The sequence below is a fragment of the Maylandia zebra genome, unplaced genomic scaffold (assembly GCF_041146795.1).
Source record: "Maylandia zebra isolate NMK-2024a unplaced genomic scaffold, Mzebra_GT3a scaffold11, whole genome shotgun sequence".
NCBI lineage: Eukaryota > Metazoa > Chordata > Actinopteri > Cichliformes > Cichlidae > Maylandia > Maylandia zebra.
The window spans coordinates 8,655,645-8,671,453 of record NW_027490041.1 but is presented as its reverse complement, the minus strand read 5'-3'; the positions used below and the strand labels follow the sequence as shown (position 1 = coordinate 8,671,453).

Below are 15,809 nucleotides of genomic sequence, written 5' to 3'. Positions count from 1 at the left end.
TAGAAATACTATTATTAAGCATAAATACTACATTTAGTAGAAATACTATGTTTTAGCACAAATACTATAAAAAGAAGAAAAACTAATTTAGCAGAAATACTATATTAAGCACAAATCCTATAAAAAGCAGAAATACTATAATTTAGAACAAATAGTATAAAAAGCAGAAATACTATAATTTAGCAGAAATACTATGTTAGGCACAAATCCTATAAAAAGCAGAAATACTATAATTTAGCAGAAATACTATGTTAGGCACAAATCCTATAAAAAGCAGAAATACTATAATTTAGCAGAAATACTATATTAGGCATAAATCCTTTGAAAAGCAGAAATAGTATGATTTAGCAGAAATACTGTATTTAGCACAAGTACCGAAAAGTACCAGAAATACTATGATTTAGCAGAATAGTAATAACTTATTGAAACACAAATGCACAGAGGGACACACAAACACAGGCTCTAATCCAGTCAACCAGTCTAACTATGTTCAATTTAAATCCTACAATGACATGCTGCCAAATAAGGGCAGGGTCCTCTCTCTCCCACTAAACACACACACACACACACACACACACACACACACACACACACACACACACACACACACACACACACACACAGGGAGAGAGGACTAAGTTTCTAGGTCACCCTGGGAGCTGCTGAATTTGAATCCACCAATCAGAGAGGCTGTTTACATTTTCCCGCCAAAACAGGTGCATCTTTTTACACACGCAGCACAGAGACATAGACCTGCTTCTTTCAGTTTATTTCACATAGTGAGGATTCCCCTCAAACAAATGACCATAATTTCCTAACTATAGGGGCTAGAGCGGTCATTCTTACACCGTTTTGTTCAGAAGAGATGGGGGAATCTTCAAGTGTTGACAATTTATCATTAAAATATGAATTTTTAGAGATATATGACATGGATGACTTGTTGACTTAGAAGCCACGAATTCCCCAATATGCAAATTTGAATGTCTGAGACCACATATGTGATTGGCTGGTTGGGAAGCTGTGCAGGCCCTGATTTGTGGATTTGAATTCCTCAGCCCTCAGATATGATTGGCTGGCTTAGAAGCCACGAAGGCCCCAATATGCAAATTTGAATGCCTCAGGACACTTATTTGATTGGCTGGGAAACTGTGCAGGCCCTGATTTGAAAATTTGAATGTCTCAGTCCTCACAGAGGATTGGCTGCCTGGGGACCTGGCAGAAATATATAGAAATACTATTATTAAGCATAAATACTACATTTAGTAGAAATACTATGTTTTAGCAAAAATACTATAAAAAGAAGAAAAACTATAATTTAGCAGAAATACTATATTAAGCACAAATCCTATAAAAAGCAGAAATACTATAATTTAGAACAAATAGTATAAAAAGCAGAAATACTATAATTTAGCAGAAATACTATGTTAGGAACAAATCCTATAAAAAGCAGAAATACTATAATTTAGCAGAAATACTATGTTAGGCACAAATCCTATAAAAAGCAGAAATACTATAATTTAGCAGAAATACTATATTAGGTACAAATCCTATAAAAAGCAGAAATACTATATTAGGCACAAATCCTATAAAAAGCAGAAATACTATATTAGGCACAAATAGTATAAAAAGCAGAAATACTATAATTTAGCAGAAATACTATGTTTGGCACAAATCCTATAAAAATAATAAATACTATAATTTAGCAGAAATACTATATTAGGCACAAATCTTATGAAAAGCAGAAATACTATGATTTAGCAGAATAGTAATAACTTACAAAATTACAAATATGGAGGCATATTGGAACACAAATGCACAGAGGGACACACAAACACAGGCTCTAATCCAGTCAACCAGTCTAACTATATTCAATTTAAATCCTACAATGACATGCTGCCAAATAAGGGCAGGGTTCTCTCTCTCCCACTAAACACACACACACACACACACACACACACACACACACACACACACACACACACACACACACACACACACACACACACAGAGGGAGAGAGCTGCCGAATTTAAATCCACCAATCAGAGTGGCTGTTTACGTTTTCCCGCCAAAACAGGTGCATCTTTTTACACACGCAGGACAGAGAGGCACAGGATTATTGCAGCCTATTTCTCATAGTGAGGACTCCCCTCAAACAAATGACCATAATTTCCTAACCGTAGGGGCTAGAGCGGTCGTTCTTACACCGTTTTGTTCAGAAGAGATGGGGGAATCTTCCAGTGTTAACAATTTATCATTAAAATATGAATTATTAAAGATATTCGACTTCTAATGCACCATAACTGAGCAGAGCGAAGCAAAAACTGCCTTGACTTGCCCTCAAACAACGCTTTGTAACTCTAAATCTATTTGGAGTATCGATATCATTCTTTCACCGTAAGAGACAGCAGGCGTTGGTGAACAGTCATGGAAATTTTCAGGTCTCTGTGGAAATCCAACAAAAAGTTATGACGAGAGAAAAAAGTGGTTCATTTCCACAGTTTGAAATCTGAAGAAATCTGAGCGAAGGACGAATTTCCTACCCTCAAACAAGTCCAACTCATTTCAGAACGGTAATAGGTGAGAAAGAAATTCTTGAATTGTGAGCGTCAGGAGTGTCTGAAGATATACCGGGACAAGCCTCATGTCTTAAAGTCGCTTCGTTAAGGAGATATGACGATTCGAATATGCCTCTCATTACAGAAATGCAGCGGTGATTTTGAACAAGCTCTCCATTGACTTTATATGGAGAGTTTTGAGACCTTGTGTTGGTCTGAGGAGATTTGCCAAAATTCTATAAATCCCACAACAATGATAGTGACATGTTCTGAAAGCCAGCAAAAATACCTACGTTTTGATGTATAATTTGTGGAAGTTGAGTGAAAAATGAGCAAGTAGCAAGAAGTTGTTCGGACATGAAGAGAAGACTGCAAAAGCTTCAGTGTCACACTGGAAGCCAAGAGCATAGCAACCATAACAACGCATGTATTTTGTGAAAAATCACAATTTTGCAACTGAAAACTTTAAGAGGCATAAAAGTAAAACGGTAAAAGATTTGAAAAAGCTGAATCATACATGAATAGCCCAATAATTTGTGAACATTTTAAAGTTTGAATGGTTTTTCTAGGTGAAAGTATGAGGAAGTAGTTAAGTTTCAAAAACAAGCAAAATTTAGCAGAATTGCAGAAGTTTGCAGAAGTTTCCCATTCATTTCAATGGGACAAATTAAAGGAAAAAAGCTTAATATTTTAAAAAGTATAATAGCAGAAAATACCAAAAGTCATAGCACACATTAGCAGAAATAGCAGAATAGTTTAAAATTTGAACGGTGAAAATAGCACAAAAATTGTGGAAGTAGTTAGCGGACGAAAAACGAGCAACTTGAAGAATAATAATAAAGAATAAAGAGAAACAGGAACTCAATAGTGTGGATGCTTAAAGCATCCACACAATAATAAAGAATAAAGAGAAACAGGAACTCAATAGTGTGGATGCTTAAAGCATCCACACAATAATAAAGAATAAAGAGAAACAGGAACTCTATAGTGTGGATGCTTAAGCATCCACACAATAATATAAAGATGACCATCAATTAAAAGGTCTATACTCGGACCTGAGAGCTTCCAGTTTACAGTGTGGTCTCTTTACTCCGAGAGACAGAAGTTTCACTCCTGAATCCTGCAGATCAGAATTATTCAGGTCCAACTCTCTCAGAATAGAGGACTGGGAGCTGAGGATTGAGGCCAGAGCTTCATAGCTTCTCTCTGTTAGGTTACAGAGACTAAGTCTAAAAAAGAAAACATTAACAACAGTATTTGTTTCACTGTTCAAGTGTAATCGGAGTGTATTGAGGCTCTACTACATGAAGCAATAATTCTGTTTTTAAGGAATTATTTTCTGATGTTACAAGGTTAGAAATGTTGGTCTTTACTTAAACTCCATGTTTATGGCAAATACTAAGATAATACAACAAACAATTTCATTTTTATTACGCAATATATTTAATTGCTTCATTTTATCAATTAATGAAAACAGTGTATCACTAAATCTGACCTAAATGTTTCCAATGCACAGTGTGGACTCTCCAGTCCTGTAGACAGAAGCTTTACTCCTGAATCTTGCAGGCTGATTATACTCAGGTCCAGCTCTCGCAGACTAGACGACCAGGAACAGAAAACTGCCGACAGAGCTTCACAACCTCCTTCTGATAGGTTAGGGGCACTCAGTCTGAGGAGAAGAATAAAATAAATTTAAATTTATTTATTTTTTGTTCTAGGTTCAACATTTATACAAACAATTTAAACTGTAAGTGTGGAAGAAATATAACACACATCTGCTCAGTAAAAACACAATAATACAGCTAGAACTTACTGAACTGCAAACTAGTGAATACCTCATAGATTTAGTGTTAGAAGTTCAGTACATGTTGTCACAGGTACACAGTACTGTTAGTCACTTTCATAATTTTAAGAACTTTGAGCTAAATCTAGCAGGAAGAATCAAACTTTTCCTTATTGATCAAAGGGACATCACAGGACATGGTGCAGAGCATCAGTTCATATTACATCTGAGAAAAGCAGTTTCAGATGTTTCCCTGTAAGTCCACCCTCCCTAAATTTGGTCTCTTTTGATAAGATAAGATAAGATAAGATAAGATAAGATAAAACTTTATTAATCCCTCGGGTGGATTCCTCTGGGGAATTAGTTTCAGTCATTATGCAAATGTACTGTTTGTAAGATTGGAGAAACCTGCAGTCAGCTGAGACTGAAGAAGTCACTGGAATGAGTGATGAAACATTTCTCCTACTGAAAATGCTATGTCCAGATGAAAATAATCAACCTTTTGGGAATTTCTAGGCATTGTTAATTTTACGATTAATACAATTTCTAGGCATGTAAATGTAATGTAAAATCAGCATTTTACAGATAAAGAGATGAGAATATTTTTATTCACAAAGCTTTGTTGGAGGCTTTGACCACTGGCAGCAGCCTCAGAAGAGCCTCCTCTGAAGCAGAGTATTTCTTCAGGTCAAACACATCCAGATCTTTCTCTGATGACAGTAAGATGAAGACCAGAGCTGACCACTGAGCAGGAGACAGTTTATCTGTGGAGAGACTTCCTGATCTCAGGGACTGTTGGATCTCCTCCACTAGAGAACGATCATTCAGTTCATTCAGACAGTGAAACAGATTGATGCTTTTCTCTGCAGACAGATTCTCACTGAGCGTCTCCTTGATGTAGTGGACTGTTTTCTTATTGGTCTGTGAGCTACTTCCTGTCTGTGTCAGCAGACCTCGTAAGAGAGTCTGATTAGTCTGCAGGGAAAGACCCAGGAGGAAGCGGAGAAACAAGTCCAGGTGTCCATTTGGACTCTGTAGGGCCTTGTCCACAGCACTCCGGTAGAAGTGTTTCTTTGCAGAATCTCCTGTTTCAGACTTCTGGGAGGTTGTTTGTTGTTGTTCCAGCAGATTGAGTCCAGAGTTGATGAAGGTCAGATGGACATGAAGAGCAGCCAGAAACTCCTGAACACTCAGATGGATGAAGCAGAACACCTTGTCCTGGTACAGTCCTCTCTCCTCTTTAAAGATCTGTGTGAACACTCCTGAGTACACTGCGGCTGCTCTGATATCGATGCCACACTCTGTCAGGTCTGATTCATAGAAGATCAGGTTTCCTTTCTGCAGCTGATCAAAAGCCAGTTTTCCCAGTGACTCCATCATCTTCCTGCTCTCTGGACTCCAGTGTGGATCTGTCTCAGCTCCTCCATCATACTTGACCTTCTTCACTTTGGCCTGAACCACCAGGAAGTGGATGTACATCTCAGTCAGGGTCTTGGGCAGCTGTCCTCCCTCTCTGGTTTCCAGCACATCCTCCAGAACTGTAGCAGTGATCCAGCAGAAGACTGGGATGTGACACATGATGTGGAGGCTTCGTGATGTCTTGATGTGGGAGATGATCCTGCTGGCCTGCTCCTCATCTCTGAATCTCTTCCTGAAATACTCCTCCTTCTGTGGGTCAGTGAACCCCCTGACCTCTGTCACCATGCCAACACAGTCAGGAGGGATCTGATTGGCTGCTACAGGTCGTGTTGTTATCCAGAGACGAGCAGAGGGAAGCAGTTTCCCCCTGATGAGGTTTATCAGCAGCACATCCACTGTGGTGGACTTTCTAGGGTCAGTTAGGATTGTAGTTTTGTGGAAGTCCAGAGGAAGTCGACACTCATCCAGACCATCAAAGATGAACACAACCTGGAAGTCTTCAAAGCTGCAGATTCCTGCTTCTTTGGTTTCAGTAAAGAAGCGATGAACAAGTCCCACCAAGCTGAACTTTTCCTCTTTCAGCACATTCAGCTCTCTGAAAGTGAATGGAAATATGAACTGGATGTCCTGGTTGGCTTTGTCTTCAGCCCAGTCCAGGCTGTATTTCTGTGTTAGGACTGTTTTCCCAATGCCAGCCACTCCCTTTGTCAGCACTGTTCTGATTGGTTCATCTCTTCCAGGTGAGGCTTTAAAGATGTCTTCTTGTCTAATTGTTGTTTCTGGTCTGTCTGGTTTCCTGGATGCTGTTTCAATCTGTCTGACCTCATGTTCATCATTGACCTCTGCAGTCCCTCCCTCTGTGATGTAGAGCTCTGTGTAGATCTGATTCAGGAGGGTTGGGTTTCCTGCTTTAGCGATGCCCTCAAACACACACTGGAACTTCTTCTTCAGAGCAGATTTAAGGTTACGATGACAAACTGCAGCTTGAAGTTCTGAATGAGAAGAAAAATAAACACTCAATTCCAAAAAGAACTAATCTTTAAAACATGTTGCTCCATCTTCCATCTCTGGAAAATGTTCATTTATCCAGCAGCTTAAATCTTTAGATAAATCCTCTTACTGCTCTGCAGACGGTCAGCCAGCTCCTCCTGCTTCATTCTCCTCAGGAAGTCCACTGTGATCTTCACAAATGCCTCTCTGCTGCTGCTCCTCTGACTCTCTAAGCATTCTGGGTAATCTGGACTCAGAACCTTCTGGATCTTCTTCAGCTCGTTCTTCACAAAAGTGATGATGTTGTCCTCCAGCAGCTGGAACAGAATATTTATGAATGAGCCAATCAGACTGAAATCATGGAGCCAAACATCAGATCCATGTTGGACACACAGACAATCCACTGGTCTACAAAGAGCAGCATGGAGATGACTGTGAACAGAACAGATGTAACAGTAGTTGTTGTACATGTACAGACCATAAATATGGAGTCCAGCTGTGTTTGATGCTGCTGGGCAGACTGACCACTGGGAACCTCTGAGCTCTGCTGGTCCACTCTGTGGAGGAACCATGAAGGATTAGATCAACACAGGATAAAGATCCAGGAGTTTCTGCTCAAATAACTTCATCTGAATCAAGTCTGTCAAGCTTTAAACTCTCAGATTGTGAACATATCATTAATTTTCAGTCTGTTTTCATGGACGTCCTTTCAGTGGTGATGTCAGGGATGATTTTGAAGAAGCTCATCAAACTGAACCATCAGCAGATCACTGCTCCAAAACCAGAACATGATCCGAGTCTCCCTCCACCACCAGAACACCAGCTTTACTAACGTGGTAGATCAGTGTAGTACAGATCAATAACTGATGAGTCATTTGATCAAAATCACTGAGTGCTTCACGTCTGACGCTCTGATGCTTCTGTAGACATTTTGCATATTTAATGAATGTCTGACAGTTTTACATTCATTCTATGAACACAGTGGAAATGTTGTGTTATAGTCTCCATGTTGTTTCCAGCATCATAAATTCTCAAGTTCAGAAAATTAGATTCTTTCTTCACAGCTGAAAAACAACAACATTTATTCTCTATTGAAATCTGCATCGTCCACTCCAAAGGTCACAATCTGAAGGTAACATCTGGTTTTGTTCCCTGTGGTTAACTCTGAGCATCAGTATGGTGGGATTTATCCACTACATCCACACCACTGTGGTTCAGTGTTGTCCTGATGGAGTAACAGCAGCCAGTATGATCCAGGCTTTAGCTGCTGGGTCTCTGTGTGACCTCTCAGACTGTTTAACAGATCAGACACAAAGAGAATCAGAGCAGCTCTGTTCTTTAAAGACAAACATGAACCCACTCAGGTCACACTTTCCCCACAGATATGAGCATCACTGTCCTCAAACAGCAAATGACCAAGTCGAACATTTGGATCTTTTCTCTTTCATTGTTTTCTTTTTAATGAATCTTTGTAACAATCTGAGGATGTTTCAGGTCATATTTATCCAGGAAACACAAACATGTAAAGGAGTCATCACAGCTCTCTGACCTCGTTGCTCCAGGTTCACCACTGAAGTCTGGATTTCGACGTTTGGACCGGTCGCTCCTCACAGACGGACAGCTGGACCCTGCAGACTGTGACCTCTGACCTCTGCAGACACAAACATGATTGAAGCAGCTGTGATCACACAGACTGCAGATAATGCAGCTGTTTCCTGTCAGTAACATCCTCTTAGATTAGAGTTCAGCTTTTTACAGGAAAACTGGACAAAACTGATTTTTGTTACAAACTCATTTTCATTTCCTCTCAGCTCACAAACACAGTCAGACAATCAACCAGAGTCAACACTGATTATAATGTCAGTGCAGAATTATTTCTGTTACTCAGTGAGTTCAGCTCTCTGACCTCGTTGCTCCAGGTTCACCACTGAAGTTTGGATTTTGACCTTTGGACCGGTCACTCCTCACAGACGGACAGCTGGACCCTGCAGACTCTGCTCTGTCCTCCTCTTCCTCCATCATCATCTTCAGTCAGTCTGAGAGGTAAACCACAAACACTCAGTGAGTTCACATTAACAGGAGGAACTGAGTTACAGTCGCTGACTTAACTAGCCTAGCGTTAGCTTGGTGTTAGATTAGCGTTAGCTTAGCGTTAGCGTGCTGTGTGCTAGCTTAGCGTCAGAGCTCTGCAGGTGTCTCGTGTGTAAATATTAATCACAGTGACAGTAAAGGAGGTAAAGGGCTGTGACGTCATCACGTACGCTGCGTCCTCTGTGGGCTCTGAGTGAACTCAAAGTACAAACTACAAGTACACAAACACGAACGTAGCTCAGAGTGGCGGACACACTCGGCCTCGTTGGTCCAGCTGTGAGTCCGTTACCGTGAACTATGGAGCGGCAGATTTGTGCTGAACTAAGCTGCACACAGCTGATGTTAGCCAGGAAACATTACACACTGACTTTAATGGAGAGACCGGAAATACAAACACACACAGTTTGTTGTGTGAAGAAATCAAACACGAGCTGAACAAACAGTAAAGTTCCTAAAGACAAACTGTTAAAGGAGGAAACAAAGCAAACTTACAGTTTCTTCACACACCAACAACAAGCTCCACTCCACACCTGGACACTAAACACGGACACACAGGTGAGCTGCTTCCTGGAAGGAGGCGGGACTCCACCTGAAACTCAGCACAGGTGGGAGGGGCTCAGCTCTGTGTGTGCTGATGTGTTAACTTTAAAAATATGCCGTCTGACTGCTCAGACTGAGTCAGAGTAAAGTTCACATGCTGACGTGTGGAGACATGAAACCTTGTTGTAGCTGCAGGTGTGAACACACTGATCCCAGATCAGCTCTGCTGTATTTGTAACATGAACATTTCTGCTGCAAAGCTTCAGATGTTCAGCATGTTTCTCTGTTTCCAGTCTATAGATCCAGTCACACTTTCTACCTTCACCTGTGCAGTAAAGACTGAGAGCAGAGCTGAGACCAAGCGTCCAATCAGTGAGCAGCATCAACACCTGAGCTTCATTCAGACTCTGTTATTGAAGATGTTGTTGGTACAAAGTTCATCTGCTGCTCACATGAATCCATGAAAGATTTATTTCACTGAATGTTTCTTCAAAGCTCATTTCAACCTGTTGAAGTCATGAATGAAAGTGCAGACTGAGAGTGGATCACATGATGTTTGAGGTGTGTCATGTGACATGTTCAGTATTGTCACACATGTCTAGATTGTCCCTGATATCATAACTGCTCAAACACTGATGATTATATTTGAAGAATTATTCCTGATGGCAGCAAAGTTTGAATGGAGCTCTCTGTCTGTGCTGATTTGTCGCCCTCTGGAGGTCAAAGCACAAACTGCATGATGTCACTGTAACCACCACAGAGACAGGAAGTGTTTTTATGACTGAAACACTGAAATGATGCTAACGGCTGTCGTTAGGCTCACTGACAGCAGTGCTGATGTGTTCATGTCAAACACTGGCTCAGGTCAGACTCCTTCATCCTTCTCCAGCGTGACTGTATCCTTCTGCAGGCATTTGCGCTCCATAGCAGTAGTGCTGCCGTACCATGCAGTGATGCAGCTGTCAGGCTGCTCTCCACAGTGCAGCTGTAGAACCTGCTGAGGATCTTGGCCAACATACCAAATTTCCTCAGCCTCCTCAGGAAATACAGCAGCTGCTGAGCCTTCTTGACCAGCTGTGTGGTGTTCAGTGTCCAGGTGAGGTCCTCACTGATGTGGACGCCCAGGTACTGCTGCTCACCCTTTCCACTTCACGCTCCCGGGTAAACAGCGGCTGGTGAGGCCTCTTCTTCTTCCTCGTGTCCACTATCATCTCCTTTGTCTTATCAGTGTTGAGGGTGAGGTTGTTGTCCTCACACCGTGACACCAGACCAGCCTCCTCTCTCCTCTGAGCCACATCGTCCTCTCCAGTGATGCGACCGATCACTGCAGTGTCATCTGTGAACTTCAAAATGATGTTGTCTTTGTTGGAGGCGACACAGTCATGGGTGACCAGGGTGTAGAGGATGGGGCTGAGGACACAACCCTGTGGGACGCCAGTGTTTGTCTGCCAGTCAAAAAGCCCTGTAGCCAGTCACAGAGGGTGGAGGGTGCAGGCCGAGTGTAGCCAGTCACAGAGGGTGGAGGGTGCAGGCCGAGTGTTGCCAGTCACAGAGGGTGGAGGGTGCAGGCCGAGTGTAGCCAATCACAGAGGGTGGAGGGCGCAGGCCGAGTGTCGCCAGTCACAGAGGGTGGAGGGTGCAGGCCGAGTGTTGCCAGTCACAGAGGGTGGAGGGTGCAGGCCGAGTGTAGCCAATCACAGAGGGTGGAGGGCGCAGGCCGAGTGTCGCCAGTCACAGAGGGTGGAGGGCGCAGGCCGAGTGTCGCCAGTCACAGAGGGTGGAGGGTGAAGGCCGAGTGTAGCCAGTCACAGAGGGTGGAGGGCGCAGGCCGAGTGTAGCCAGTCACAGAGGGTGGAGGGTGCAGGCCGAGTGTAGCCAGTGTTGACATGTATCTGTAGCAACAACATCATTGAATCTAGAACAACTGGAGCCAAACCAGTGGCTCTGCTGGGATCACTGGTGAGCCAACACTTCCTTGTTGATGCAGATTTCAGGGCTTCCTTTTGCTCCTCCGTTATAACTGTTCTCTCTTCTCAACACATGATGACACAAAGGAATCAGCAGTGACAAAGATGATGCTGAAGAGAAGCACACACTTCACACATATAACAGAGCAGTGCAGTTACACACACCTCTGCTCGACATCAGGCCTCAAACAAAGACACAAAACACTAACTTGACTCTAAACAGAAGAAACCAGCAGCTGTTTCTGTTCTGTGCTTATTTATATTTGACACACATGCTTCTCTTTGTGCAAACACACATCGCACTATAAGGGTAACCTCGCACACAATGATTGGACAGCACAGTGATGATGCTGGGAGATCCTATACGCAGCAACACAGAAACACTGAGAACTTTAAACAATGATGGAAAGTGTTATAAATGACTTGTTGGCCTCTGATCTGTCACAAACAGCTGAAACGTGTCTCTCATGAGTCACATGAAGGTTTTTGACAGAAAGGACAAAAAGTAGCTGCAGTCAGTTTGTGTCATTTTTATATTTATTCATCTGGGAGAAAAATCTGAGGGACATTAAAATGTGTTTTCAACAGAGACAAGAACATGAATATAACAGAACAGGTAAATGAACATGTTTCAAGTAAACAGCTGGACTGATCAGGTCCAAACACAGAGTGATAAACTTGTCAAACAGCTGTCATATCTTTATATAGAAGCTCTTTATAAATGCTGCTCACTGCAGTCTGTTTACTAATAATGTCAAAGTGTTAGAAACACAGAAACATCAGAATGGTCTTTGTTCACAGAAACCTGTCTGGGATCCTTTGTTGTTCTTTTGATGCAGAGTTACATTATAAATATAAAGAGTTATTTCAGAGTCTCATCAGTTTTCCTGCATGTCTTTATTTAACACATCAGCAGGGCTGAAGCTCTCATGTTAAACACACACTGATCTATGGACACGTTCATGTGTTTCTAACAGAACCAGGCTGTTATCAGCCTGCACTAACATTATGTCACACACACTGAATGTAACAGTGACAGTTTACATCATCACACAATCAGCTGTGATTGTTTCACTGTCATCAAACGAGTCAACAGGAAGTAGAATCAATAGAAACCAATCATTTACTGACAGCATGTCTGATGGAAATAAGTGCAGATTATGTATGAAGTCTAACTGCACACAGTAACTGTGTTACAATAAGGACTTAACAGCGCCCTCTGCTGGAGTGTTTCAGTACTGCGTTAACTAGAATACACCACCTCCTCCTCACACCACCTGCTACAGCTCTACTCTTCTATGACTACAGTCATCCACAGCACTGATGTGAGGTCACATGGTTCATATGTAAGGAGCACAGCTGACCTCAGGTCAGTTTAATGACTGTGAGCAGCAGCTGTGTTATTGTCACTGTGACAGGGAGACACTCTCAGACACAGCGCTCATGTCAGCTTGTTCTCATGCAGGAGGATCAGGAGCTCCATGTTTGTCTTTCTGTTTGAATCATGATGTGTTTGTGCCATCAGAGTCTGTCATGAGTACTCAGGGTTTCACAGCAGCTCTTCTGGATGCTGACGAGGACTCCAACCTCATGTTTCACCTCTCTGAGCTTCTGATGTCTGTGAACACTCGTGTTTCTTCTCTGGGCTCATCTGGACAAAAACACCTTTCTGTGTTTGGCTGCAGCCTCATTCTGACTGACAGGAAGTGTGTTATCCATGAGCTGCACTTCTGTCAGGAAGTTTCCTGCTGTGTTTCCTGTCTGTGGACAAACACGAGTGTTCCAGCTGAGGACTTGGTTCCTTCCACCTGTCCATACAGGACATCACGCTGTCTGCAGCTCTGTAAATGCAGCTCCAGGTCCTTCCACGTGCTGCTCTGTATTTGTGCAGTTTGTAGTGTGTCCTGGGAAACGTAGCACACATGGTGTTCTTCTGCTGTTTCCTCCTTTCACTGAGTGTGAAACACTGACGCTGTGCTGTTGTTCACAGAGGGGAGCTGATTCTAGCTGCAGCTGGACTCTGTCATCTAACTGAATGTGTTGGTGCTGATCACGGGGCTCTGAGGGGGGAGCAGCAGGAGGACTCTGGATGCTGACGTCAGTGTATCTGTGGAAGCTCCCACAGCGTGTCTGTCATTCAATATTGTGCTGTATATTGTATCTATGCAAAGATGAACAGACTGTGTGTTCACTGGTCTCTGTGCTGCAGCTCTGATGTCATCATCACTCCCTCCTCCACCCTCAGCAGTCCCAGCATGCTGCTGTGGTGCACCCCACCCTCACTCTACACCTGAGCCACAGACCACACCCTCCACCTCAATATACACCACAGTTTTCTCTTATGTGGAAATGAGATCAGGAGGAAATCATCATTATTATTATTTAATAAACACTCACATTAATGTGGGCTTATTTGTTTCATATTAGAAACATTAGTTGAGTGTTTTTAGTATAAAATGGTCAAAGTCCCTCTTTTTGCTCCTCCCCTCACCTGTGGATGGACGCTGCTGTTACCGTGGTGACAGCTTGGATGCGTTTCAGTCCTGCCTGGTTATCACTGCAGGAATCTTTCACATTTATTACAGGTAATAACTCTGATTTTTCTGTGTATTATGAACCAAATGTATCCTGATACACACAGAGATGGATGAGCAGAGGTTTTTTTTGCAGTTTATGTAGTTACTATGGACTTAATGCATACATATTATTAAAATTAGGGCTATAACAGTTGTATTGATGTATAGCAACTTGAAATGCTCCCACAAATGGCTCCACAGCATGTAAAAATATAACAAAAGCTCTGGCGGACTTGGTTCTGTGGTCAGTCTTAAAGGGTGAAGTTAAACTCTGTAATCTTCACTGTGTCACAGAGTTCAGTGAGTCCCGTTATTCACAGTATCAATCAGATCATCAGAGAACAGCTGATCAGCAATCAGTGGTGCCAACAGCGCCTCCTGTGGTGAGAGGATGCAATAATGCAATGTAGCATTTTTCCACTCAACACTTGCAGTCATGGAAACTGTCTGTTGGATCTGTGTGACGTTGCTTTCTTGGTTAGAGTTCCTCACAAATGTCCAGATGATTCTTCTAATGAGGCGTCGAGCATGTTTGCAGCTCTTTGGAAGAAAACGTCGCCCTTTGCCATCCTTACTTTTCTTTGACTTCTTCAAATGCAGCTGAACTCCAGCTGGTATTTTCTTGGACTTTGCAGCTGTTTCTGGTCATCAGTTCATTCCTGCAAACCTCTGAAGCTGAACAACAATGATGCTGCATTGCTGGCTGATCCCAAAAGGTTGATTCTGTTCATCTGGACGTTTTCAGAAACGTTTGCTCACTGATCAGGTGACTTCTTCAGTCTCAGCTGACTGCAGCTTTACAAGCTTACAAACAGCACATTTGCACAATGACTGAAAGCAGCAGCACCTGATATATATGATACTAATATAATACATATACATATATAATCCATACTAATGATGAAGGAACTGAGCTCACAGTCCATTGTTCATTCAGTGAACTACTCAGTTTATTTTGGGCCTCAGAAATGCTCACTCTGTTTGTACATCACTGTCAGCAATAGACTCATTCTGCTGTGTGGACAGGAACACATGTGACATCACTTCCTGTTTGTTTGTGACTGAAGAAGTTTACAAGGAATCATTTAGAAGAGTTTCAAACATCAACTGATTGAATCCATGAATCTGAAAACGTGTTTGTGAGTGAAAGAGACAGACATGTACAGACTGAACTATCTGTTCAACAGTCAGAGTGTTTCTGTAACAGGAGACACTCTTTACACTCCACTCAGCACAGGGACACTGAGGAACCAGGAGACAAGAACCAAAACCCAGGATAAAGAGTTTGAGTGAATGTGGTGTTGAAGGTGTGGAGGTGGATCAGAGTGTCAGAGGAGACTCTGTAGAAGGACAGAGTGCCAGCAGGACAGTCCACATACACTGCTGCTCTGTTAGAGACAGAGGAGGAGGAGGAGGAGGAGGAGATGGATGTGTCTCTGTAATTGTGCCAGACAGAACGAGGACCATCATCAGAGCAGAACAGACTCCAGGACTGATCATTGTGTCCAAACAAACAGTCACTGCGTCCTTTCCTTCTGATGCTTCTGTAACTCACTGATATATCAACGCCTCCTCTCCACTCGACCTCCCAGTAACAGCGACCAGTCAGACCATTTCTACACAGCAGCTGAGGACGAACATCAAATCTGTCTGGATGATCAGGATATGACTGAACCTCCTCCACACGTGTCACCTTCCTGTTGTTGTCAGACAGTTGGAGCTCTGTGTTCACTGTGTTTGTGTCGATTGTGAGTTGACAGGAATCTGATGGAGAGAACAAACACAATCCAGCTGCAGTTATTGATCCATCATCTGTTCATTGATTGACACTTTGATGATGACTCCTGACATGATGAAGATGGTTGAATGTGTGCTGCTTTGTTTTCA

General features: G+C 42.5%; 3 protein-coding genes across 3 annotated transcripts in view; all 3 read right to left on the bottom strand.

Moving 5' to 3' along the window:
* LOC143415855 (NACHT, LRR and PYD domains-containing protein 12-like) overlaps positions 1-6,062 on the bottom strand; it is a 40,499-nt gene extending 34,437 nt beyond the window's left edge. Inside the window, exons 1-3 of the mRNA XM_076881270.1 lie at positions 4,953-6,062; positions 4,052-4,225; positions 3,612-3,785 (exon numbers count right to left, since the gene is read on the bottom strand). Coding sequence (XP_076737385.1) covers positions 3,612-3,785; positions 4,052-4,225; positions 4,953-6,043 — 1,439 coding nt within the window. The 5' untranslated portion in view covers positions 6,044-6,062. The remainder of the gene's footprint in view (positions 1-3,611; positions 3,786-4,051; positions 4,226-4,952) is intronic.
* LOC143416107 (NACHT, LRR and PYD domains-containing protein 3-like) lies at positions 6,054-9,512 on the bottom strand. Its single transcript, XM_076881488.1, has 6 exons — positions 9,332-9,512; positions 8,655-8,784; positions 7,227-7,305; positions 6,879-7,065; positions 6,117-6,750; positions 6,054-6,075 (listed from the first exon to the last, which is right to left on the bottom strand). The coding sequence occupies exons 2-6, from the start codon at positions 8,771-8,773 to the stop codon at positions 6,054-6,056; spliced, it is 1,041 nt and encodes a 346-aa protein (XP_076737603.1). The 5' UTR covers positions 8,774-8,784; positions 9,332-9,512.
* Positions 9,513-13,926: 4,414 nt separating this feature from the next.
* Positions 13,927-15,809, bottom strand: part of LOC143416106 (NACHT, LRR and PYD domains-containing protein 3-like) — a 44,535-nt gene continuing 42,652 nt past the window's right edge. Inside the window, exon 10 of the mRNA XM_076881487.1 lies at positions 13,927-15,686. Coding sequence (XP_076737602.1) covers positions 15,151-15,686 — 536 coding nt within the window. The 3' untranslated portion in view covers positions 13,927-15,150. The remainder of the gene's footprint in view (positions 15,687-15,809) is intronic.

What these genes read in the sequence shown, in the direction of transcription:
- LOC143416107 (XM_076881488.1), bottom strand. Translation starts at nt 8,773, where the DNA reads ATGATGATGGAGGAAGAGGAGGACAGAGCAGAGTCTGCAGGGTCCAGC. An exon ending in GGTGAACCTGGAGCAACGAG is followed by an intron (nt 7,306 to 8,654) that starts GTCAGAGAGCTG and finishes GTTCCTCCACAG; the next exon opens with AGTGGACCAGCAGAGCTCAG. An exon ending in GGCTGACCGTCTGCAGAGCA is followed by an intron (nt 6,751 to 6,878) that starts GTAAGAGGATTT and finishes CTTCTCATTCAG; the next exon opens with AACTTCAAGCTGCAGTTTGT.